General features: G+C 44.0%; 1 protein-coding gene and 1 long non-coding RNA gene across 3 annotated transcripts in view; one reads left to right on the forward strand and one right to left on the reverse strand.

Annotated features, from left to right (window-relative positions):
* Nucleotides 1-73: 73 nt before the first annotated feature.
* Nucleotides 74-9,583, reverse strand: LOC138420624 (uncharacterized). Its single transcript, XR_011249251.1, has 3 exons — nucleotides 9,486-9,583; nucleotides 1,245-1,480; nucleotides 74-626 (listed from the first exon to the last, which is right to left on the reverse strand). It is a non-coding gene; the product is annotated as an uncharacterized lncRNA (long non-coding RNA).
* The window catches only part of EXT2 (exostosin glycosyltransferase 2), a 144,614-nt gene continuing 126,374 nt past the window's right edge, over nucleotides 9,032-27,271 (forward strand). The window contains exons 1-3 of one of the 2 annotated variants that reach the window (XM_069553930.1): nucleotides 9,032-9,255; nucleotides 23,164-23,729; nucleotides 24,922-25,011. In XM_069553930.1, the coding sequence (XP_069410031.1) occupies nucleotides 23,194-23,729; nucleotides 24,922-25,011 (626 nt within the window). In that variant the 5' untranslated portion in view covers nucleotides 9,032-9,255; nucleotides 23,164-23,193. Of the gene's footprint in view, nucleotides 9,256-9,602; nucleotides 9,709-23,163; nucleotides 23,730-24,921; nucleotides 25,012-27,271 lie in introns of those variants that run through there. The other variant, XM_069553931.1, reaches the window with a different exon arrangement.

Here is a 27,271-nt window from a genome sequence, read left to right on the forward strand (position 1 = left end):
GCGGAGGAGTCGTGACTGCTCCTCACGCAGCCCTCGGCACCCCAGGACGTGAAAACAAACAACCTGTACCTCCTTCTGATGGTGCCTTCAGTCTTCTGTCTTTATTGCCAGGGAAACAAATCAAAGGAACAACACGTGTCAGAGCGAGCACACCCCCACCAAGGGAGAAAAGAGTGATGATTTCCAAAGTACCAGGAGAAAGGAATTCAACTCTGTTATGTTCAGGTTATTCTCCCTGCACGTAGGATGTGGGGGCCCACGGCACACCTGGGACCAGGACGCGGGACCAGCCTCTGCTTGGGATGAAGTGAATGGGCCCCTGGGGGGAGCCGGGCAGGGCGTCTGTCTCCAGGGTGCGGTCTTCCTGGCAAGGAGCTCCCTTTACTCTTGATGGTGCGCCAGAGTGACCTTGCCATGACTGCAGGGAGATCAGGGGCCCTGAACTGCTCAGGGGACGAGCTATCTCAGGCTGGCCTTCCCCCCTAAGCACGAAAGGGCCACCCACTCCATCCCCAGGGATGCTTTCTTTCCGAGCCCAAAGGAGCTTTCTGAACCGCTGCTCACTTGAGGCCCCTTCTCTGGTGCTGGCGCTCCTGTTTGGAAAAGCCGTCTCTTTCCTCGTTCCTCTGTAAAGAACATGTTGGTGAAATCAGCGTTCACTTTCTATAAACTGTGCTCTGTGGGTTAGGATTTTTCCTCTTCCCGCCTTTCACTGATGGAGAAAGCAATGGCAACCCACTCCAGTGTTCTTGCCTGGAGAATCCCAGGGACGGGGGAGCCTGGTGGGCTGCCGTCTATGGGGTCGCACAGAGTCGGACACGACTTAGCAGCAGCAGCCTTTCACTGATTGATCCCTCTGCCCTGTCTTTATGTGAATGCCTTGTATGCCTGGGACACCACATAGGCTGATTTACAGGTAGCATTCCTAACTCTAACCACACTGGGAAACTGGCATTATCACCCCCCATTTTAAAGATGAGGAGAGTGAAGTCGCTCAGTTGTGTCTGACTCTTTGCAATCCCGTGGACTGTAGCCTGCAAGGCTCCTCTGTCCATGGGATTTTCCCAGGCAAGAACACCAGAGTGGGTTGCCATTTCCTTCTCCAGGGGATCTTCCTGACCCAGGGATTGAACCCAGGTCTCCTGCATTGCAGGCAGACTCTTTACCATCTGAGCCACCAGGGAAGCTGGAGATGAGGAAACTGAGTCCTAAATAGATGAAATGACGTTCCCAAAGTCACATACCGACAAAAACAGCAGAGCCGAGATTCCAAGTCAGGTTGTGTGCGTGCTAAGCCGCTTCAGTTGTGTCTGAGTCTGTGATATATAGACTGTAGCCCATCTGGCTCCTCTGTCCATGGGATTCTCCAGGCAGGAATACTGGAGCGGGCTGCCATTTCATCCTCCAGGGGATCTTCCCAACCCAGGGATCGAACTTGAGTCTCTTACATCTCCTGCATTGGCTGGCAGGTTCTTGACCCCTGGAAATTGTGTTTTGAAAAGTCATGACCCCAGTTTGGTTGAAGGCCAGGTCAAACAGAATTTCCAGTTCTGATGTGAACATTTCTAACAACAGTTCTAAGCCTACATGACTCTCAACAGGATATTCAAGGTTTGACATCATGTTTTCTCAGACTCCACCACCCTAAGTCAAAATTTAAGGCCTTCGTTTTTGCTTAGAGAGTCTGAAAAAGAATTCAAAAGAAATTAAGACTAGTAATTGCCTACAGGGAATTGGGAGGATGGGAAACAAAAACAGGAGTGAGAATTTTTTTTTTCTTTCACTTTTTTTGGTTTTCCTGGGTTTGTCTTTAATGCTTTTTGTTTTTAAAACCATATGAAAGTTGTACACAGTAAAATAAAAAATTCTACTTAGGGAAAGCCCTAGGAGAGTTAAAAATACCATCTAGGTCTAGTACTGCTCTTAGAAGTCTTTTGAGCTTCAGCTTAAACATTGCATTCTATTGATTTTTTAAAAATGTGGTAACGTTTACCTACAGTGAATTGGACGGATGTTCATTGTAAGACTCAATGGCCTTGACAAATATATACATCTATGTAACCAATATCCCCATTGTGATGTGAAACACTGCCATTACTGTATAAATCCCTCTAAGCTCTTACTGACGTCTCTCAATCCCCTGTTGCTGTTGTTTGGTCACTAAGTCATGTTCGATTCTTTGTGACCTCATGGACTGCTAATCCCCTACAGGCAAATGCTATTCTGACTTCTAGTTCCACGCTTAAAGTTTCCAGGTCAAAGGAATTATATATTTGTTCACTTTTGGGTCTGGGTTATATCACTCACCTTGATGTTTTGAGGTCTATACATTTGTATGTATCAGTAGTACGTTCTTTTTTTTTCTTTATATAGGAATATCCCCCCATCTACTCCTCATATTGGTGACTTCTGTTCTACATTTATTTTTATCATGAACAGTCTTATAATGTTTTTTTTCTAAAGTCAGTGTTACTAGTTTATGAGTTTTTCATGAGGAATTATTACTTTTGTTCATTTTTTCTGTTGCATATTTGTTTCCTAACTTAATTTCTTTTTTTAAGATGTTTATATGAGTATAGGGGAGGTATAATTTTTGTATGAAGGAAAAATTTTTCTCCTTTCTTCTGCCATTACTTTTCGCCCTTCATCTGCCAAAGCTCTTGTTATTCCCTAATTTAAAGAGAAAGTACAATATATGTGCATGTTATTATACATAAATTTTATCTCATAAGAAATAACTGCAAAATATTGATCTCTAGTTCATTATATACATTCAATAAAATATTCAGACGTAACTGCTGATATCTGCAACTTATTTTGAAATGCAACAGAAAAATGATGGATCAGGAAATAGATAGATAGACATGTGACAAGTACTGTAAAATAGTAATGGCATATATAGATGGTGGATATATGGGTATTTGCTACAAAATTTCCATTTTTTTCTTTTCGCCTTTCCCCCCTTCACCCAGTTCTTCCTCTCCCCACCCCCACCTCTGGCAACCACCATTCTCTTCCCTGTGTCTATAAGCTGAATTTTGTGTGTGTTTGTTTTGTTTTTTAGATTCCATATAAAATAACAGGGCTTCCCAGATGCACTAGTGGTAAAGAACCCACTTGCCAAGGCAGGAGACACGGGTTAGATTCCTTGGGTCAGGAAGATCCCTTGGAGAAGGAAATGGCAACCCACTCCAATATTCTTGCCTGGAGAATCCTATGGACAGAGGAGCCTGTGGGGGGGGGGGGCGCGGGGTACAGTCCATAGCGTAGCAAAGAGTTGGACACAACTGAGTGACTCACACACTCCTCTAAGAAAGATCATACAGTATTAACATTTGTATTTCTCTTATTTCACTTCACAAAATGCCCTTGAGGTTCATCCATGTTGTCCTAGATGGCAGGAGTTATTTCTTTTTCATGGCTGAATACTATTTCACTACATGAATATACCCCAATTTCTTTATCCATTCTTCGCCCATAGACAGGTTGTTTCTGTATCTTGACTAGTGTGAATAATGCTTCAGTGAACGTGGGGTGAATGCCTCATTTTTAATTTCCAATGTGTTATCATTATAGTTTTATACAAGGACTATTTGCTTTGATTTACCCATGAGTTTGTCAATTTCATGACCTCTCTACTTCATCTCTTTACTTCTTTATTTCATCTCTTTTATCTTGGTGGCTCAGACGGTAAAGAATCTGCCTGCAATGTGAGAGACCCAGGTTTGATCCCTTGGGTTGGGGAGATTCCCTGGAGAAGGGCATGGTAACCCACTCCAGTATTCTTGCCTGGACAATCCCATGGACAGAGGAGCCTGGCGGGCTACAGTCCATGGGGTCGCAAAGAGTCAGACATGATTGAGTGACTAACACATTTGCTTTCACTTCACTTTACTTCATCCCAGTTCTTTCTTCTGGTTTTAATATTCTTTTTCCTGAAATACATCTCTTAAGATACTCTGTTAGGAAGGGTCTGCTGATGGTAGATTCTTCCTATTCGTATTTGTCTGAAAATGTGTTTCTTTCTTGTTCTTTTTGAAAAACGATTTATGTATTTGTTTATTCTGGCTGTGCTGGGTCTTCCTTGCTATGCATGGGCTTGCTGTGGGTGCAGCAAGTGGGGCCTGCCCTCTCGTTGTGGTGCTCGGGCTTCTCATTGCAGTGGCTTCTCTTGCTGGGTAGCACGGGCTCCAGGGTGCGTAGTCTTCAATAGTTGCCGCTTCCAGGCTCTGGAGCACCGGCTCAGTAGCTGTGGTGCATGGACCTGTCGCTCCGTGGCATGTGGGAATCTTCCCAGATCAGGGATCAAACCCGCATCTCCTGCATCGGCGGGCAGATTCTTTACCACTGAGCCAGCAGGGAAGTCCCCTTTCGTTTTTGCTGAGGTGTCTGCTGTTAGTCTTCTTGTCCGTCTATTACAGATGATCATCTTTGTCCAATAGTGGAAGAATCTTAGCGACCGGCTCCTTGGGCACTGCTCCTACCACATTTACTCCGGTCCCTGCTTCTGGATATATTCTGCATTTTCTTCGTTTATTCCCCTCCTCTTTCAACTTGCCTGTCCTGTATTCCATCTCCTTGTGTTTTTTTTTTTCCCTTGAATTTGCATTCTGATTTATTTATTCAGATCTCTATCTCAGTTTATTAATTGTGTCTAACCTATGATTTAGGTTATGCATTGCGTTTTTAAGGTCAATTTTTATATTTAGTACTTCTTCAATCTCTTTGGTCTTTGGGGAAAAATCATCTTGTTTCTCTCTGACATTTAGTGTTTCATCTTTGAAGTCTCTGAGCACCATAAACTTCCTTATTTTCTATCTGTTTCTCATGATCCAGTTCTCTGCAGTTCTGCAGGTTAAGTTTCTGCTGTTTGTAGTTCCTGCTGACCGGTGTATTCTTTGTGTGCTTCGTAATTCCAGATTGTGAGCTTCTGTTTGTCACGGTTTGATCTGTCAGAATCCTGGACAGCTTGCATTGAGGGTGTGACCCTCCAGAGAGGACTTCTGTCTCCTTCATCAGGTGTCACCAACCTGGGTTGGTAACACTGCAAGTTACTCTTCAGGTGCGGAACCTCCTGAACCATGCCTGAAGTGTCCATTCAATCCCACCTTGTGAAGCTTGAAATTAAGGACTCAGCAGAGACTCTTCCTTTTCCATTCTCTAGACCAAGATAGACAAGCTTATTTATTTATTTTATTTTGGCTTATTTATTTTGCTCCTGATGTTGAGCAAGTTCTTTTTCAGTCTTCCACCTCAGGCTGATAGCTTTACATGGGTTTTCCCACATGTGCTGTTTGCCCAAGCTGTAACGTCAGCCCTCAGTTTTCTCACATCACCTCCACTTTTGGCTCCTTGTATATTTTCTTTACTTCTTCTGTGAGCTCAGGGTCCTTCTGAGAGAGTTCATTATATTTGCTCTGGTACTGATAGACGTTTCCTGGTCCACCAGGCTGCCTGCCCGTGTTGTTTAAGCTGAGCCAGCATCAAATACAACAGGATAATCCCTTCACGGAGTCTTCTTCCTCGGGGAATATACCTTTCTCCATTCTTGCAAGCTGATATGATGTAAAGGAAGTGGTAAGCCTGGGATTCAACTCCACACTAGCAATGCCTCTTCGTTGTAAACTCACTTTCAAAAAGTGCCCAGCAGAGAACTCCAAGAGTGGTGAAAGTGAAAGTCACTCAGTCATGTCCGACTCTTTGTGATGCCATGGGTTATACAGTCCATGGCATTCTCCAGGCCAGAACCCACTGGAGTGGGTTGCCATGCCCTCCTCCAGGGGACCTTTCCAACCCAGGGATTGAACCCAAGTCTGCCAGATTGCAAGTGGATTCTTTACCGTCTGAGCCACCAGGGAAGCCCAAGAATACTGGAGTGGGTAACCTATCCCTTTTCCAGGGGAACTTCCTGACCCAGGAACAGAACTGGGGTCTCCTGCTACTGCATGTATATGCATTGCATATCACAGCTTCTGTACTTTCTCATCTCTAATTCCTCACATGATTTCTATTCTTTTAAGTGTAGCCCCATCATTTTAGCCACATTGGTTTAACACTTGCTGTTTCTGATTGCTTCTCCTTCTTTCTTGTATCTATGCCTTTGATTATGCTTTTTTCTCTCTGCCTGGAATGCCCTCTTCACCCTCTACTTGTCAAAATCCTAACTATCCTCTGGGACCGGCAAAGGTATTAATTTTTGTATGAAGTCTTCCTGTGTGCATACTAAATCACTCAGTCATGTGCAACTCTGCGACCCTACGGGCTACAGCCTGCCAGGCTCCTCTGTCCATGGGCTTCTCCAGGCAAGAACAGGTCTAACCCACGTCTCCTGTGGCTCCTGCATTACAGGCAGAGTCTTTACTGCTGAGCCTCCAGGAAAGTCGTCCTATGTTCCAATTGGATGTGACCACTTTCTCTTTTGAACTCTGTGGCATCTTGTTCATATTTTCCTATGTCACTCTTTCTGCTCTGCTTTGATGAATCTTCCTTGCATCTTTGTTTTCTTTTTATTGAGCTCCTCCAGCATCTGGGCACCCTTTAATTCTGGGTACCCTTTAATTCATTCAAAAAGTATTCATTTAGCACTTTCTATGTGCCAGGCACTGTGCATGTTTAGGGTTATATAAAAAGTGATTAAGATAGGCAGTTTCTTCAAAGGTGATGCCTAACACTGGTCTTTAACACAGAAAGTCTTCATTTAATGAAAATATGAATAGTTAATTTAAAACATATATATATATATATACATATATATATACATATATATACAGAAAAAGAGAAAAAGAAGAAAGTGAACATGCTTTCCACTTATCCATATCTCAGATGTGGTGTATGTGTGCTGAATGTCTTATCATTTTTAAGGGGGATGTGGGTTTGGGGAGCAGAGCAAATGTTCTCTTAGATGTAGGGATGCAGAATGTGGGTTTCCTGTCTCCAGAATAGTCTTGTCCCAGTCTCTCTGGATCTGTGACAAGCAGGCATTACCTCACAGGAATATTCTTGGAATCTCTGTTGCTGCTGGAAGCCCCAGTGTATATCTAGCTTCAAAATTACCCTCATGAATATTTAAGCTCTAAATGACGGCTTCCACCAGATGGTGCTGAGGTACAGCTGGGATTAGATGGATATGGATTCTGCAACCAGTGTCTGTAAACTGCACAGGCTCAGTGGGGTCATTTCATTAACTTCTCAGTAACATCACTCTGCATTTTGATTGAATTTTTAAGACTCCACTTACTGTCTTACATAGGGGTTTTGCTGTGCATGAAGGCTAGATCATGTAAATAATACAGAAAGAAACAAAATTAAAGTGAAAGCTTTTCCTCCTCCCATTTCCACCTCCACAATTAATTCCTTTAAAACTGTTTATTGCTTCTTGGCTTCTTTACAGAAAAAATGATATATATATGTGTGTTTATGTATATATATCCTTTATATATATAAAACATATATATATATATGCCTGCATTTAAGCGTCTATCTATATATTTTGTCTTCTGTTTCTGCATACATATATATGTATATTTTATTACATAAAGAGAGTCATACTTGTCTACCGTTTTTTTTTTAAACAAAATTTATTTTGTTTTGGCCATACCGGGTGGCATGTGGGATCTTAGTTCCCCAATTAGGGATCCAGCCATGACCCCTAAAGTGGAAGTGAGGAGTCTTAACCACTGGCCTGCCAAGGAAGTCCCTTGGCTACTGTTTTAAACCATGTTTTCATATTAACATGTTTGTGATTTTTCTATACCAACATACATACGCATTCTCTCATTATTACATTCTCATCATAATTTATTTTAATATCAAGTTTTCTATAGTTTATTTTGGTTGTGTTTGGGTTTTTGATATTATTAGACACAGTACTGTAATGAATATTTTTGAGAAAATGTCCGTTGAGAGTATCCATAGGGTAAACTCCATACAGAGGGATTGTTGGGGAAAGTTACTGGCATTTTATGTTTGATCAGTTCAGTTGCTCAGTCGTGTCCAACTCTTTGCGACCCCATGGACTGCAGCATGCCAGGCTTCCCTGTCCTTCACCATCTCCCTGAACTTGCTAAAACCTATGTCTACTGAGTCGGTAGTGCCATCCAACCGTCTTGTCCTCTGTCATCCCCTTCTCCTCCTGCCTTTAATCTTTCCCAGCATCAGGGTCTTTTCTAATGAGTTGGCTCTGTGTATCAGGTGGCCATAGTATTGGAGCTTCAGCTTCAGCATTACTCCTTCCAGTGAATATTCAGGGTTGATTTCCTTTAGGATGGACTGGTTGGATTTCCCTGCAGTCCAAGGGACTCTCAAGAGTCTTCTCCAACACCACAATTTGAAAGCATCAGTCCTTCGTGCTCAGCTTTCTTTATGGTCCAACTCTCACACCCATACATGACTGCTGGAAAAACCATAGCTGACTAGACGGACCTTTGTCGGCAAAGTGATGTCTTTGCTTTTTAATAAGCTGTTTGCTGCTGCTGCTGATAAGTCACTTCAGTCGTGTCCGACTCTGTGCGACACATAGAAGGCGGCCCGCCAGGCTCCCCTGTCCCTGGGATTCTCCAGGCAAGAACACTGGAGTGGGCTGCCATTTCTTTCTCCAAATGCATGAAAGTGAAAAGTGAAAGTGAAGTCCCTCAGTCGTGTCCGACCCTGAGCGACCCCACGGACTGCAGCCTACCAGGCTCCTCTGCCCATGGAATTTTCCAGGCAAGAGTGCTGGAGTGGGTTTCCATTGCCTTCTCCAATAAGCTGTTTAGCCATAGCTTTTCCTTCAAGGAGCAAGCCCCTTTTAATTTTTTTGCGTGTGATGGATACTAGCAAATTACTCTTCAGGAATGTTGCACCGTCATCAATACTGATTATACTCAGACTGTTACATTTCTGTCAGTTCTACATTTTTACAAGTGAACCGTTGTTCAGTTTGCAGTTTCTTTCGTTGTGAAGGAGGCTGCCGGTCCTCTGAATTTCCCTGGGAGCCTGAGCCTCACCCACCTGCCAGGGAGAAGCCCTGAGCGGTGCCCTGACTCCTCCCGTCCAGCAGGAGGCGCGGCCCCGGCCGCTCCCGCATGCGCGGTGCGCTGGGTGTCAGACCGCCGAGCGCAGTGGCCTTCCCGGGGCTCCTCCGCTCGTTCCCGCACTCCCGGCCCGGCGGTGGCGGCCGGGAGCTCCGCGCCATCCCACTCGGGCGGCTGTGGCCCGCGCCCCGCGGCATGAGCCGGTGACCAGCGCGGGGCCCAGCCGGAGGCAGCCGTGGCCGAGGTAAGCGCGGCGCGGAAGGGCCGGGCGGGCCCCCGATGCGGACTCGGGCCTCCCCGGGCCGCGGGATCTCCGGGGAAGCGCGGGCCGCGCGGAGGTCCGAGGGCTGCGGGAGACGACCTCCATCCCCTCCCTGGCGGAGCCGCTCCTGGTGCTCTCCCGCTTGGGGGGCGCCTTGACTCCCGCCCCGCCTTCTCCATCACCCGGCCCCTCCCCGCACGTTGGTTGCCCACCTGTCTCCCTCGCTCGCTTCCTGCACCTTTCCTTTCTCCCGGGATCCCGTGGCTTCCTTTCCCGAAGGGCCCTCCCTCTGCCGTGACCTTTGCCCGCTGCCAGCTCCTCCCCGCGAGTCCAGGGTTCTGCTTCCTCCAGCGGGGGTGTTTGAGTTCTGGGCCCTGCCGTGGGCAGTGGCGTTCCGTGCGGTACCCGATGCCTCGGGCAGGACTGGATGCTCAGGTGAGCCGTGGCCAGCGGTATTTGGGGCTCTGGGCAGCTACTTGAAACTCAGAGGTTATTTGGCGTTTTACATACTGGCGGTGGGAACTAGATAATATGTATACGATTTTGAGGTTAAAGTTGCTCGGTGTAACTTACTGGGAAGCGCTCATCTAGCCCTGTCCTTGATATATTTGTCTGAAGATGTCTTGAAACAGAAATATGTCCATTTAAGTCCCTTTTCTCTGTCAATTGCATGCCCTGAGAACTTAAACTGGACTTAGTCTGTAAATTTCAGAGCTCAAAGGCTATTTAGAGTAATAAATATATGACTCACTTTCCATCACTCCTCACTTGCAGTGACTTTAAGCCATCTGGTTGCAAACATTGGTATAAAATGGATAGATTTGCATCTGTCTAGTTATGCTGGTTAATTGAGAAATGAAAAAGGTGTATCTTATTCAGGCTTTTAAGGGTCGCTGCTGAGGAGGCAGCTTCACCTGGGGGTTAAGAGCTCAGGCTCCAGAGCCAGACTGCCAGCCTCCAAATCCTAGCATGGGCATTTTCTAGTTGTATGGAGATGTAGCCTTCCTTGTTACACTTTCCCTGTTTGTAAAATGAGGATAATCATAGCTCCTCACTTGAGCCTGTTAGAAAGTCTGTGCTATGCTTAGTCACTCAGTTGTGTCCGACTCTTTGCGACCCGATGGACTGTAGATCGCCAGGCTCCTCTTTCCATGGGATTCTCCAGGCAAGAATACTGGAGTGGGTTGCCATGCCCTCCTCCAGGGGATCTTCCCAACCCAGGGATCGAACACAGATCACCCGAATTGTGGGTGGATTCTTTACCAGGTGAACTACCAGGAAAGCCCGTTAGGAAGACTAAGTTAACACCAAGTTAACAAAGTACTTAAAACAGATCCTGGCATGTAGTAGGTCTGCAGTAAAGTTTAGTTATTAGTTCCTTAATTATATGCTTTGTATTAATTATAGTATAATTCTCACCAAGGGACACAGGGTTTTTATTTTTTTTTAATTTGAAATCATTTTTAGGGGTAGTTAGCTTTAACAGAACTTTAATTATAAAGGACCCTATCAGGTAAGGCAGTGAATTGGAGATTTTCCTGCTTGGGCCAATATTTAGTTCCTTTGTTTTCAGGAACAGGTGGGTTGAGTTCCACCGTAGCAGGGCCTCCAAGAGTTCAGCTTCTACACAGTTTAAGAAGATGAGAGTTTGTGGCTGAAAACTTTGGACTAAGCATCGCGGAAAGGCTATTCAGGCAGAGTTTAGGAATAAATAATTCCAGGAACAGAAAACGCGTCTCATCTTGACAGTCGAGTTGGAAGAGTTTTCCAGTGATTCAGTGCCTGACCTCCAGCCGGATGATTCCAGTGTTTAACAGGGACAAGTTTGGTGTGCTTCAGGAAGGCTATTGTTTATCGTACTTTGCTCTGAAATTCTTATTTTGACCCATGTTGTGGTATTATATGGAACAAACATTCATCATTAGAAAATTCCTCTTGGTTCGTCCTCTGTGGGGACACTCAGTGTTAGGGGAGAAGAGGGCAGTCAGGGGTAAGTATGGAAAATTCTGTCTGTGGAATTACCTGGCCATTTTTCTCTTCTTTGGAAACCCTTAGTCAAGAAAGAAAATAATCAAAGTTCATCACCATGTAATTACTCAAAACTGGGACCTTGAACAGTGTGTGCATTGACGGAGCCGGGAGAGATAGAGACACTCCCTTCATTCAGCAAACATTTCTGTTTATGTGAAGTGTGTTCTAGACATGGTATTATTAGGTTGGTACAAAAGTAATCGCGGTTTTACATCGTTGAGCTTTGCCATTTGGTATTGGAATGCATTCTTAAATAAATGTGTTTATGCTATACATCATTTTAATGCTCATTTCTCACTTTTTTGGCTAATGAATTATTACTTGCTGTTTATTTTATATGTATTTTAGACAATGGAAAGGTTGTTAGGCAAAAAGCAAATTCGAATTATTTTTCTTATTTGAGTTTAAAATGGGTCATAAAGAAGCGGAGGTAACTTGTAACATCAACAGTGTATTTGGCCCAGGAACTGCTACTGAACGTACAGTGGAGTGGTGGTTCAAGAAGTTTTGCAAAGGAGACAAGCGCCTGGAAGTCGAGGAGTGCAGTGGCTGGCCATTGGAAGTTGACAGTGACCAACGAGAGGATCATGGAGACTGATCCTCTGACAGCTGCATGAAAACTTGCCCAGGAAGTCAACATTGACCATTCTAAGGTCATTCAGCATTTGGAGCAAATTGGGAAGGTGCAAAAGCGCGTTAAGTAGGTGCCTCACGAGTTGACCAAAAAATAAAAAAAAATCATCATTTTGAAATGTCATCTTTTATTCTATGCAGCAACAACAAACTGTTTCTCTGTTGGATTGTGAAGTGCGACAAAAAGTGGATTTTATACCACAACTACTGATGACCAGCTCAGTGGCTGGACTGAGAAGAAGCCCCAGAGCACTTCCCAAAGCCAAACTTGCACCAAAAAAAAAAAAAAAGGTCATGGCCACTGTTTGGTGGCCTGCTGCCCGTCTGATCCACTGCAGCTTTCTGAATCCTGGCAAAACCATTACATCTGAGAAGTATGCTCAGCCGTTTGACGGGATGCATCAAAAACTGCAATGCCTACAGCTAGCACTGGTCAACAGAAAGGGCCCAGTTCCTCACCTGACAATGCCCAGAAGTTGCACCAACTGGGCTGCCAAGTTTTGCCTTATCTGCCGTATTCACCTGACCTCTCGCCAACTGATTACCACTTCTCCAAGCATCTCTACAACTTTTTTCAGGGAAAACGCTTCTATAATCAGCAGGACACAGAAAATGCTTTCCAAGAGTTCGCTGAATCCCAAAGCGCAGATTTTTATGCTACAAGAATAAACAAACTTATTTCTCATTGGCAAAAATATGTTGATTGTAATGGTTCCTGTTTTGATTAAAATAGATGTGTTTGAGCCTAGTTATAATGATTTAAAGTTCAGGATCTGAAACTGTAATTACTTTGGCACCAACCTAGTGGATGCTGGGAATATTTAGCAGAGATGAAAACTCTGACTACAAGAAAATGATGACCAGTCGAAGGGAGACTTACAGTTATATAACCAGTTAATACAATCTGGCGAGTGCTGTAATGAAGCCTGTAAAAGCTCTCTGTCCCTAAAGCTCTACTTGGTAAGGGGCTGTTTTTTGTTTAAGGCTCTTCCCCTCATTTCTTCCATTAGGGGTTTTTATTCCACCTTCAGGACTTGTCATCTCTCTCAGCTGTTTTTCTAAGTGCTCACTTAACCAGGGCAGATAAACCTCAGAAACATGAGTCTATATCCTGGGGAACAGCTCTCAGTGGAGGTGAGGGGGTTGGAGAATGGGTTTGGATGGATTTTAGTGGATGATGTCCTTGCATGGAACGGTTCTCAGGTGCGTTTTTCAGAGGGACACCAGTAGGAGAGCCCCATCCGCTCAGTTCAGTATGGCAACCAGCTCAGTAGTGCCCTCCTGGCTTCCCATTCTTCCCTGACTGTGCTCCTTACTCCCTCTCTCTGGTTTTCTGGATTCGTCTTCTGCAAGCTACCTGCACCCTTAGTTTGGTGGAACGTAAACTAAGGCTGCTACTGGAAGCGGCTGTAGAAAGCAGGCCCTGAGAATAGTGTTGTGAGATTGGACTGACTCACCCTAAGGTGGCACCCAGGACCCCTTTGGTGGGGGTAAGTGAGGTGTTGAGGACCCCCCGGTGCCCTCTAGCATCACTGAGCAGTCAGACTGACCAGTGGTGGATTGGGATGAGGTTCAGGTCGAAAGGAAAGCATTGGCTAGGGCAGGAACTCTTAAGTGCTTGAGCAGCATGTGGACCAGGGTCAGGATAAGGCTGGTGGAGTTGGTTGGCCCTTGTTAGCTCCCTTAGAGGCCTTGAGGTGTGATCTGGGTCAGATTAGCCAGGTATCAACTCGGGAGGCACTGTGAAAGACGTGGTTCCGTGGCGGCGTTTCCTGAAGCTGGCAGGAGCAGGGAGCACGTTCTGTGTTGAAAACCAGGCCCAGAATTTAATTGCAGTTGTGGCAGAGCTGCAGAGGAAGCTGAGTGCATGGCCTTGATGTGCCGCCTCTGCTAATGTCGGGGCCATGATAGGGAAGAAGTGGGACCCAGGGTCTTAGGATGGAGATTTTTGGGTGGATGCACTGAAGAACTCTGAGGTTTCCTAGATCCCCTGGACCAGCCGAAGTATCTCTCATTAAGAAGAAACTCCTTCTGCCTAATGCCCTGCAAAGCCCTGTCCGGAGGAGGATACCTCACAAGGTGGTGCTTCTCCCCCCTCGGTGTTGCCCGCCCCTCCCTCAGATCTCAGCACCAGCTAAGTGGGGGAGTATAGCCCCTGCTGCTGGGATGGTAGCTGTTGCATTGGAAGAGCTGTAGGACCTGGCTGCTGTGGACCAGCGGGAACTTGAGGAACACACGGGCAAGAATCTTGACAGGGGCAGGCCAAGCGTGGGGTAGCGGGGACTGTGAAGCTGAATGGAAGAGACTTTTGGAAGTGTACTCCCCGGATTCAGAATGTAATGGCCTGGCAACGACAAGCTGGTTCTGATATGCCGCTGGGCAGGCTCTTGGAAGTTTGGACATGGCAGTGATACAGTTGGTTCTCAACTGGGGGCGATTTTGCCTCCACAGGGATTATTTGGCAATATCTGGGCATATTTTTAGTTGTCATAACTGGTGGTTGCTTCTGGCTTCTCTTAAATAGAGACTGAGGATGCTAACTAAACCTTCTACAGAACAGCTCCTCACAGAAATGAACCATCTGGCCCAAAATGTCAGTAATACTGAGACTGAGAAACCCTAGTCTGGAGTACATGAGGTAAGGTGTGGGAGCTGTGTTGGCAGAATATTGAGGAAGGGCTTAGAAGGTTCAGAGAGGTGGAGATTTAGAATAGATTTATTACCTGAGGCCAGAGGCTCAGCTCCTGCCTGTGTTCCCAGGAGGGCGGTCTCCTTCCCTCTGGTGATGTGGAACTCCGATGAAGGGACCAGCATGTTTGAGAGTCTCAATGTTGGTTCTCCTTTGTAGACCAGGATTGACTTTATGAGGTTTGACCATGGAACTGGGTCCCCAACTATCAATGAGGATGACAGGATTCTGAAATGGCAGAGGCTGGGTGTTGGCACTAACCATCAGAGGCAAGGTAGACACGATATTCATAATAAGCAATGAGGCCCAACTCAAAACCAGTGTTTCTGGACCCGCTGTGATGCTAATAGAGCCTGGCACTCCTATAGATAGTGTAGACGGGCAGCCAACTAGGGTATTGCTTCACTGTATAACCTGAAAGGAAAAAAAGGCAAGAGCTGGCAGGTGAAAGGCTGATGTCAGCTGCTGCAGGGGAAGAGTCACGATCACCTGGTTTTCAGATGTGAGCCCGCACCCAGACCTGTGTCCCATGGATTGAGGGGGAGGCTGGATCTCTTGGAAGAAAACCTTTGCCACATCCCAGAAAATATAGACAGATACCTCCTGCCGCCCCCCCCCCCCCCAGTTCTTCCTCAAGGGAACTATAGGTTCTTATCAGACTTGTGGTACATCGAGGAAAGGATAATAATATCCAGACCTTTCGAGGGCTGTTAAGTACAGGGTGTGACCTGATGCTAACACGTGATAACTGGTAAGCAATCATGGATAGGAGTCGGCAGATAAATGCCTTGGCCTCTCCTCCATCTGAGGGACGTGTGAGGTCTGCATGGCTCCTCAGAGGCTTCCTAACGAGCCCCTGTTACCCAGCTTAGTGACACACTCGTAGTGGCCTTCCCTGGTTCCCTCTCTCCCCTCGCCCTGTACTCCAGCTCCCGGGTAAAACTACCTGCACCCCCGTTCAGTCTCTGGTTCTTTCTTGGGGGTATCATGGGGAGACCCAAACTGTGACAGGTAGGAAGCAAGATGTGACGCCTAGGCGTCCAGCATGGTAGGTGTCAGACTCTCCTCTCTCCAGGCCTCCTGCTCCCCCTGTGGGACCCTGGAGGTCATACTCCTCCTCTTGGAGTCCTGTGGCTCCAGGTCCCCTCCAGCACTTGGTGATATTTGACGCTGACTTTTTCCCATGCTCGTATGTAGATGTCTCATTGTGGTTTTGCTTTCTCTGCCCATTAATTCGGGGAAGGCAATGGCACCTCACTCCAGTGTTCTTGCCTGGGAAATCCCAAGGACAGGGGAGCCTGGTGGGCTGCCGTCTATGGGGTTGCACAGAGTCAGACATGACTGAAGCGACTTAGCAGCAGCAGCCCATTAATTAGACTAAACATCTTTTCAGATGTTTCTGTGCCATTTTGTTGCCTCTGTTGTGAAATTCCTTTTTAAATCTTTTGTCTAAGTTTTCTTTTATGTTGGATTTTTTGTTTGTTTCTTATTACTTTGTAGGAGTTCTTTATTCTGGTTGCTATTAATAGTCCTTATTGGTTATGCGTATTGCAGATACCTTCTAGTTTGCAGCTTATCTTCTTTATTTCCTTATGATGTCTTTTGATGAGCAACATTTCTTAATTGAAACACTGAATTTAATCTTATGATTTGCATCTTCTGCATTTCACTTTGGAAATCATTCTCTGCCTGCCATAGATATTCTGTTTGGTGTTCTAAATATCTTTAGCCTGTCACATATAGTTTTTAATCTTGAATAGATTCCCTCCCCTCTAGCTGCTTTTAATGTTTTTCTTTGGCTTTCTTTTCAGTGGTTTTATTTTGACATATCTAGTTGGGGCTTTTGTTTTTGGTTTTTTGTGTGTGTGTTTTGTTTGGTATGTACTGTACTTGGAGTTGAGTATCTTGAAGCTATGAGTTGATATCTTTCATTATGCTTGGAAAAACTTAACAGAAGACAGGTGGATTCTCATATCTACTTCTGCCTTCAGTCTTTGCTTTATCACACATCATGTCATCTCTGGCAAATGAAGGTGAAAAAATAATGTCCGCATTGTTATAAAAAATAGATCATTTGAAAGAATCTTGGGGACCCTCTGGAGTCCCTAGACCAAAATTTGAGAACCTCTGGTCTAAGATTTTTGGTATTAATATTATACTAGACTCCTAAAATAGGTTGGGGAATAGTTCTTCTTTTTTCTGAACTTTGGAGTAATTTGTGTAAAATTGGAATTATTGTTTCTTGAATGTTTGGTAGAACTTGGCAAATCTTTTGGACCTGGAATTTTTTTTATTGGAAAAGATTCTTAATTTTCGATTCAATTTCTTTAGTGTTGTAGAGCTGTCAAGGATGGCTATTTCTGCCTGAGACTGTTTTGATAAGGGATAGGATAAAACAATTTTCCCATTTCATTCAACTGTTTAAGTGTATTGGCATAAGTTCATTGATACCATCTTATCTTTTAAATACATGCAGTATTTAGAGTTATGGTCCCCTTTTCAGTCCAGGTATTTTGCTTTATTTTCTCTTTATCTTGATTAATCTTACCTAAGTTTTGTCAAATGTCAATTTCTTTAGTCTTTTTTCTTTTTAAAAAATTTAGCTTTATAGATCCTGTTTGGTTTTTAATTTGTGTTTTTTAATTACTTAATTACTTCTATAAAGTACATATTTTCCAAAACTGAACCAGGAAGAAATAGAAAATCTTAACAGACCCATCACAAGCACGGAAATTGAAACTGTAATCAGAAATCTTCCAGCAAACAAAAGCCCAGGTCCAGATGGCTTCACAGCTGAATTCTACCAAAAATTTAGAGAAGAGCTAACACCTATCCTACTCAAACTCTTCCAGAAAATTGCGGAGGAAGGTAAACTTCCAAACTCATTCTATGAGGCCACCATCACCCTAATACCAAAACCTGACAAAGATGTCACAAAAAAAGAAAACTACAGGCCAATATCACTGATGAACATAGATGCAAAAATCCTCAACAAAATTCTAGCAATCAGAATCCAACAACACATTAAAAAGATCATACACCATGACCAAGTGGGCTTTATCCCAGGGATGCAAGGATTCTTCAATATCCGCAAATCAATCAATGTAATACACCACATTAACAAATTGAAAAATAAAAACCATATGATTATCTCAGTAGATGCAGAGAAGGCCTTTGACAAAATGCAACATCCATTTATGATAAAAACTCTCCAGAAAGCAGGAATAGAAGGAACATACCTCAACATAATAAAAGCTATATATGACAAACCCACAGCAAACATTATCCTCAATGGTGAAAAATTGAAAGAATTTCCCCTAAAGTCAGGAACAAGACAAGGGTGCCCACTTTCACCGCTACTATTCAACATAGTTCTGGAAGTTTTGGCCACAGCAATCAGCAGAAAAAGAAATAAAAGGAATCCAAATTGGAAAAGAAGAAGTAAAACTCTCACTGTTTGTAGATGACATGATCCTCTACATGGAAAACCCTAAAGACTCCACCAGAAAATTACTAGAGCTCATCAATGAATGTTGCAGGATAAAGTTGCAGGATATAAAATCAACACACAGAAATCCCTTGCATTCCTATACACGAATAATGAGAAAGTAGAAAAAGAAAATTAAGGAAACAATTCCATTCACCATTGCAATGAAAAGAATAAAATACTTAGGAATATATCTACCTAAAGAAACTAAAGACCTATATATAGAAAACTATAAAACACTGATGAAAGAAATCAAAGAGGTCACTAATAAATGGAGAAATATACCATGTTCATGGATCGGAAGAATCAATATAGTGAAAATGAGTATACTACCCAAAGCAATTTCCAAATTCAGTGCAATCCCTATCAAGCTACCAGCCATATTTTTCACAGAACTAGAACAAATAATTTCAAGATTTGTATGGAAATACAAAAAACCTCGAATTGCCAAAGCAATCTTGAGAAAGAAGAATGGAACTGGAGGAATCAACTTGCCTGACTTCAGGCTCTACTACAAAGCCACAGTCATCAAAACAGTATGGTACTGGCACAAAGACAGACATATAGATCAATGGATCAAAATAGAAAGCCCAGAGATAAATCCACACACATATGGACACCTTATCTTTGACAAAGGAGGCAAGAATATACAATGGAGTAAAGACAATCTCTTTAACAAGTGGTGCTGGGAAAACTGGTCAACCACTTGTAAAAGAATGAAACTAGATCACTTTCTAACACTGCACACAAAAATAAACTCAAAATGGATTAAAGATCTAAATGTAAGACCAGAAACTATAAAACTCCTAGAGGAGAACATAATAGGCAAAACACTCTCAGACATAAATCACAGCAGGATCCTCTATGATCCACCTCCCAGAATACTGGAAATAAAAGCAAAAATAAACAAATGGGATCTAATTAAAATTAAAAGCTTCTGCACAACAAAGGAAAATATAAGCAAGGTGAAAAGACAGCCTTCTGAATGGGAGAAAATAATAGCAAATGAAGCAACTGACAAACAACTAATCTCAAAAATATACAAGCAACTTATGCAGCTCAATTCCAGAAAAATAAATGACCCAATCAAAAAATGGGCCAAAGAACTAAGTAGACATTTCTCCAAAGAAGACATACGGATGGCTAACAAACACATGAAAAGATGCTCAACATCACTCATTATTAGAGAAATGCAAATCAAAACCACAATGAGGTACCACTTCACACCAGTCAGAATGTCTGCGATCCAAAAATCTGCAAGCAATAAATGCTGGAGAGGGTGTGGAGAAAAGGGAACCCTCCTACACTGTTGGTGGGAATGCAAACTAGTACAGCCACTATGGAGAACAGTGTGGAGATTCCTTAAAAAATTGCAAATAGAACTACCTTATGACCCAGCAATCCCACTGCTGGGCATACACACCGAGGAAACCAGAATTAAAAGAGACACGTGCACCCCAATGTTCATCACAGCACTGTTTATAATAGTCAGGACATGGAAACAACCTAGATGTCCATCAGCAGATGAATGGATAAGAAAGCTGTGGTACATATACACAATGGAGTATTACTCAGCCGTTAAAAAGAATTCATTTGAATCAGTTCTGATGAGATGGATGAAACTGGAGCCGATTATACAGAGTGAAGTAAGCCAGAAAGAAAAACACCAATACAGTATACTAACACATATATATGGAATTTAGAAAGATGGCAATGACGACCCTGTGTGCAAGACAGCAAAAAAGACACAGCTGTGTATAACGGACTTTTGGACTCAGAGGGAGAGGGAGAGGGTGGGATGATTTGGGAGAATGGCATTCTAACATGTATACTATCATGTAAGAATCGAATCGCCAGTCTATGTCTGATGCAGGATACAGCATGCTTGGGGCTGGTGCATGGGGATGACCCAGAGAGATGTTATGGGGAGGGAGGTGGGAGGGGGGTTCATGTTTGGGAACGCATGTAAGAATTAAAGATTTTAAAATTAAAAAAAAAAATTTAGCTTTATAGATCCTGTTTGGTTTTTAATTTTTGTTTTTTAATTACTTAATTACTTCTATTATCTTTGAATTAATTTTGTTGTGATAATATCTTTTTTTATGATCTATTACTCATTAAAATTTGTAAAGCTCATATTTGGATACTGCTTTTGTTCCCTTAGCCGCAGTTTTGTTATATATGAAAACAGTATGTTTTCACACAGTGGGTAATTGATAATTAGGTGGTATAATCATTGTAGTAAGTTATGGCCAGTATTTTAAAAAACAGTGATAGAATAATAGAGGAATACAGTGTTCACATATTCTATGGCTAATACTGACTATTAAGGTTAAATAAGCATTGTTTTGTGAAACTTATTTCAAATACATCTGTGTCTGTGTTAGATCACAATATAAAATGTTGTTTTATTATAGGTTTTAGTAAAAAAAAAAAAGTTTAAACCACTGTATTAAAAGGGAGTTTGTCTAACATTTAGTAAAGATTTCAAACCTGACTGCCTAAAATAAACATGTGAGGGGCTTGCTATTTTGACACATTCTGTGACTTTATTTTAGGCCTCCTGCTACAACCCTCCAGTGCTGGGGCCAAGGGTTCTATTTTAACATACTCTACCTGTGTAATTCTTACAATTTGGGTGTTTGAGAACCACTGATTCAGGATACAGATAGACCTTGAGAGCCTGTTGGGCTGCTGTGACACGGGGCTTGTGGAGAGTATGGCTCCTTGCATGCATCTGTCCCAAGGCTGCCTCTTTTCTAGCTCCAGGGGGGACATGGGGAAAGAAGGAAAGCGATCAGATGGGCCCGGTGGTAGTAGGGGTCGGGGACTGGCTGGGAACATCTTGTTCATTGTTAGGATGACAGAAAACGTGAAATAGCTCTCGTGCCTGCATTTCTGGCAAAGAATTGATTAGTGTATGTTGAATGGCTAATGTATATACCCCAAAGATGATTATCTTTAAGCTTAAAATGTATAAACTTTCATACATTAGTCCATGACAATCGTGTTCTTTTGATACGTCCCAGACCATGGTCTCAGATACAGCAGATACAAGTTGAAACCATTAGTGATCTTTTAGCACATTTTACCCCCAAAGCTGATAATGATTGCAACATTCAGGGCTTGACAGGCCCCTATTAAGCTAGGTAGGAAGCAGTTTTACCATGTAGGCATGGTTGGAGAGAACTCCGCTTAGCCACAGTGAAAATGGTTCATAAACCCTAAGATGGCCTATGAGCGTTTCAATTATTTTCCTTTATATTAACGTGTGCTTGGTCGCTCAGCTGTGTCTGACTCTGCGACCCCATGGACTATAACCCACCAGGCTCCTCTGTCCATGGAGTTTCCCAGGCAAGAACATTGGAGTGGGTTGCCATTTCCTACTGCAGGGGATCTTCCCAAGCCAGGGATCAAACTCACGTCACTTCCATCTCCTGCATTGGCAGGTGGATTCTTTACCACTAGCGCCACCTGGTTTGAATAACTTTTCTGAAAGATCAGAGAGTAAAATGAGACCATTTTGAAGAGTGGAATCTTGACACAAGGAATGCCGAAGTCACTTGTTGCAGTGACGTGTCTGTGACAGATGAAGGAGTCATGCTCAGGGTATCGACGTAGTAGGTCGGCATCCGGTGTTGGGGGGCTTGTTTGATAAGGATCTTAATTTGTGGTCTACAGGGGTACTTTGCATTTTCAGCTGAGGACTAAAGATTTTTTTTTATGTCTCAGTCCATGATGTGTATTGGCTGTTTCATTTTTTTATTGCCACGTTACCAACCACTACAAACCTTACAAACAACAGCAGCACTAGCAATCATGTGCTCGCTCAGGATTCTGCCATCTGTGCAGAGCTCGCTGGGGACGGTTCATGCTGGCTCCACGTAGTCTCTGTGGTCTTCCTGAGCTTCCTAACAGTGGGCAGCTGGCTTCCAACGGCTACAGGGTCTTTTAAAGCCTGGTTTCAAAACCCCCAGAATCTTACCTCTGCCACTTTCTCTTGGTCAAAGCAAGTCCCAAGTCTAGCCTGGATTCGGGTGGAAGGGAAAGAGATTCCACATTGTGAATGGACAAGTGGCATGCGTGTTCATCAGTGGGAAGAATTTTTGGCATCTGTCTTTAGAAAGAGATCTACCTCACTGGCCTCTCTTTTCCTCCGCCTCTCCTTTCCTCCTTCCCTATTTCTTTCTTCATTTCTCCCTTCCATCAAAATGTGCCAACTATCCCCTTATTATAAAACATCAATATATATTTATTTAAAGATTAGTCCTTTTTTCTCTAATACCCTTTTCCCCTTTCTTGATATTTTCCTAGTGGTGTTTTTACATTGTACATTTTGTTATAGTTTTGTGTATCTCATTTGTATCTAAATTCCTCTAAGGTAGATCTTTGCTTTCTTCTTTAGGTTCTCTATGAGGTTTGAATGAATGAATGAATGAAAACTTTAGTATATCAAACAAAGGGCCAGTTTGTCCAGATGAAGCATCAGTTTTTGTTAGGCAAGTATTTAAAAAACAAACAAACTGCCCTTCAGCTATTCCACGTCTAATTTTTCTTGCTTGCTCAGCGCTCCTCTTCTTAGGCCCGACATTAACCAGCTTATGCTTTCAGAGAATTTGTATTTATAGAATATATTCTATAGTAAATATATAGCATATTCTCACATGTACAAATATTTATTTACTTTATCAGTTCAGTTCAGTCACTCAGTTGTGTCCAACTCTTTGTGACCCCATGGACTACAGCACGCCAGGCTTCCCTGTCTATCACCAATTCCCGGAGCCTACTCAAACTCATGTCCATCAAATCAGTGATGCCATCCAACCATCTCATCCTCTGTCATCCCCTTCTCCTCCCACCTTCAACTTTTCCCAGCATCAGGGTCTTTTCAAATGAGTCAGTTCTTCGCAGGGTCAAAGGTCCCTCTTCATTATTTCATCAAATTGCGTAAGGGAAAGAAATAGGCTGATTGAAAATGTACCCGGGTCCTTTCAAGGGTCATCTGTCTCCCTGAAGGCTTCATTTTTCTCTCTTCCCCCCTGGTCACCAGGAGTGTGAGGAGGAGGCCGTCGGGGTCATTATGTGTGCGTCGGTCAAGTACAGCATCCGGGGTCCCGCCCTCATCCCGAGAATGAAGACCAAGCACCGCGCCTACTACATCACCCTCTTCTCCATCGTTCTGCTGGGGCTCATCGCCACGGGCATGTTCCAGTTCTGGCCGCACTCCATCGAGTCCTCCGGCGACTGGAGCGTGGAGAAGCGCAGTGTCCGAGACGTGCCGGTGGTCAGGCTGCCGGCCGACAGCCCGGTGCCCGAGCGCGGCGACCTCAGCTGCCGGATGCACACGTGTTTCGACGTCTACCGCTGCGGCTTCAACCCCAGGAACAAGATCAAGGTGTACATCTACCCGCTGAAGAAGTACGTGGGCGAGGCGGGCGTCCCGGTGAGCAGCACCATCTCCCGAGAGTACAACGAGCTGCTCACGGCCATCTCAGACAGCGACTACTACACCGACGACATCACCCGCGCCTGCCTGTTCGTTCCGTCCATTGACCTGCTCAACCAGAACTCGCTCCGCGTGAAGGAGACGGCACAGGCGCTGGCCCAGCTCTCCAGGTATCCGCAGGCCTCCCAGAAACTAGGGGCAGGGGAGGGCAGAGCTGGTTTCCAGCCGGCGGCTCATCTCCTGTCTCCTAGGTGGGCGCGTGGATGGGCGGCTGACTTGGAGGACCTGTGCTGCGGCAGCCGGTCTCTGCACCACCCTCTTGGGCCACTGCTGTGGGTCCCCAACTTCTTAACATTTAGAAGCTAAGGAGGGTTCATCTTCCCAATCCTTTCCTTTTAAATGTAAATGTCTTTCCCCACCTCCCCTCTTTATTACTCACATATACGTATTCACTATAAAAAGCTTGAAAATACAGTTAAGCAAAAAGAAGAAAGTTAGAGTCATCCCATAAGCCTGCTTTTGACATAACCATTAATATTTTGGTGTTGCTTCTCAGTCGTTTATGTATAAAACAGATACAGGGGCACGCATATATGCATTGTATATATATATATATGCACACGTATGTACACATACGTGTATATGTAACGTTTTGGTCAAGAGTGGGCTCACACGGCAAAGCGTATTCTTTCTGCTGCCGGTTCCCCTTCACTTACCATGAATGTGTTTCCAGCCAATTTCATCTTTGTGTGTCAGTGCCGTGTGACATATACACAGAATGTATATGTGTTCGCATATACAGTTCTGTGTGGGACCCCATTTTGCACACGTTCCCTAATGTCCTTAAGTAGCCTTCTGTATCTCTTTGTGTTTCTGTAACCAAATGGTGAACACTGTGGTAGTGTTCAGATTTTCATCAGCGTAAGCAGTTCTGCAGTGGACCAGCTTGGAGGACACACGCCCTGGCTTTCCTTTGGAGGAGCCAAGCCAGTGCCCGCATGCACTGGCGATCTCCAGGCATGCAGGTTGCCCTCCTGAGAAGTGACCCTGTTACAAGTCAGGGATGCTTGCTACTTGTGGTCCGCCTTCCTTTGTGGCTCATATGGTGAAGAAGCTGCCTAATGCAGGAGGCCCGGGTTCGATCCCTGGGTCTGGAAGATCCCCTGGAGGAGAGAATGGCAACCCACGCCAGTATTCTCGCCTGGAGAATCCCCATGGCCAGAGAGGCCTGGTGGGCTGCAGTCCGTGGGGTCACACAGAGTCATGGCTGAGCAGCTATCACTTTGACTTGTCATCCAGAAACTGACTTATCTGTTTCCTCATAGTTGATGTGTGAATTCTACATGTTTACTCTCTCAATAGGTGGGATAGAGGTACCAATCACCTCCTGTTCAACATGTTGCCTGGAGGCCCCCCAGATTATAACACGGCCCTGGATGTCCCCAGAGACAGGTAGGTGTATTTGGGGTTGTCCGCCTGACGGGTTTCTGAGGATTAAGTCAACGTAGGACCCTTTTGTTCATGTGAAATCATATTTCTAAGCCCACTAGGACATAACTTTGTAATCAGAATTGTTTGTTCAAGTGGAAGATTGTCCTTGGTCTTTTCCTCCCCGAGACCTGGCAGCATTGAGACCTGCCAGAACCTGTCCCGGGAAACTGATGGAGGGTCAGGTTCCAGTGGAGCATCTTAGAGGTTTGTCTTGTCTTAGTCTGGGTTGTGTGCTCCTGAGCGCACCCTCTTTCCCCTAAAAGGCCTGGTTCGTATCACTGGCTTGTGTCAGCTCTCTCCACATTTGGGAGCATTAAGTAGTCTCAGGTCCTGGGGGGAGCAGGCGTGGACGTGTCTTTGGAGCCTGTAACGTCCGGGAAGTGAGGCACTGTAAGTACCGCTTACCCTCTTCTTTCCTTCCTTCCTGATGAAACTTCCGAGCAGGTAGAAGTGGCATGGGGTGGCTACGATGGCGATTCAAGTTCAGGTACTGTGTATTTGGCCCTTTTGTACCGACTGCGTCGCTTCCTGGAAACCTCAGAAGGGAGGTGCCCCTTTAAGGTTCTGCTCCTCGTACTTGGTCCGAGGCTCCGAAGAGAGCGGGAAGTGTGGGCCCGGCATGAGGGTCCTGGGCAGCACCCACGGGAGCGGATTACTGTAAGTTCAGATATGAACTCATTTATGACCAGCTCTGTTGCAGTTGATGTTTAATTCTTGAAATCATTGTTACTGAAAGAGGTGAGAACAGCCTCAGGCCCACTGTTGTCTCTGCTTACTTGAGGCCAACATTGTCATTTGTGAAAATCTACACTTTGTACCGCTTTTCCCCAGAAGATTAAGTCTAAGCCCTCTTTGCTTTTAAGTGCTTATCTAGAGTCAGTATTGAGTTTCTATCTGGAAAGATGATTATCTCTAGAAAAGACCCCAGCGCCATCCCTAAGCTTTGGTGTAGAAACCATTTTGGACGGTAGAGGGCAGTCAGGCCACACAAGTTCTGTAGAAACCCGCTGAACACAAGGTGATCTCTGATTTGGCTCTTAGCCCCAGCGTTCCTGAGTGCGTTACTGTCTTATGCATTTGCTTGTTCTGGGAAAGTGAAATGTGTTAGAGGACAGAAAAGGGAAGGCAGAGAGGTGCTGGGAATGCAATGTCTTCACCTGCTGCTCTGGGTTTAGTTTGAGAAGGGTTTATTTCTGTTTGGGACATGTCGGTTCTTGCTGACACTTTGGTATATGTATCTGATTGGGAGAAAGATTTCATTTTTATCGAGTGCACATGTTAAAAGGAGTTTCATTTCTCTGCAGGAAAGTGTCAAGTAATCAGGAGAGAGTTGAAGTTCTTGCTGGTGCTTAGGTGTTAAGGATCAGGAAGGTTAAATCGTTTTCCCTGTGCATGTAATTTTGGAAGTGATTATAGGCAGTCCTGTAGCAAGTAATGAATCATCGTATAGTCCTCCTTTATCTTTCCACGTGGGAAATTTCATTTGGAAGCCGAGGTGGTCTTCAACTGGTTGGAGTAAGGAATAGTAGATTTGCTTGTTAATTTTTCTGATTCTTTGTTCTTGCTCCTGGAATCAGAGGAGGCAAGAACCATGTGTGTAGGATGGTTTTAGCAGAAGCTGCATATCTGGTTATTCAGAAATTAGAAAACAGGCTAGATTTAGACTGTTTCTAAGATGTCCCTGAAATCTAAAGTCATAAGTGTGATTTTTTTTTTTTTTTAAGAATTATCTGACTCAGGAAGATGCAAGGACCAGGACTAAAGCAAATGTCAGCTCAACAGATAATCTTTTATCCTGGGTTTCTCTTTCCGTTTTTGAAAATCCTATGTATGGTACACATATACCTTCTGGGTACAAGATTGAAACAATGTGCAAGTATTCAAAGAGGAAAGTGTAAAAATATGTTTTCAAATTTTCCTCTGGTTTTACTGTTTTACTGAGAGGTAATCATTGTTCTCAAATACTGTGTATTTTGTGAGTCTTTGTTTGATGGATTTCTAGTCAAACACACACATATATTCACCTACCCATTTTATTTTAAGTCCAATGACAGCAAATTATACCTCTTCAATGCCTAACTTTACTGATCTTTGTTTTCTCAGATACATTCTGTAATTTTATTACTGCTTTAGATTTTTGTTATCTTTTCTTTGCAAGTATCTTTCTCAAATATTACTTTTGTATAGGTGTATATTTATTTAAACTTCTTAGAGAAAAATG

Source organism: Ovis canadensis, chromosome 15 (genome assembly GCF_042477335.2).
Source record: "Ovis canadensis isolate MfBH-ARS-UI-01 breed Bighorn chromosome 15, ARS-UI_OviCan_v2, whole genome shotgun sequence".
Taxonomy (NCBI): domain Eukaryota; kingdom Metazoa; phylum Chordata; class Mammalia; order Artiodactyla; family Bovidae; genus Ovis; species Ovis canadensis.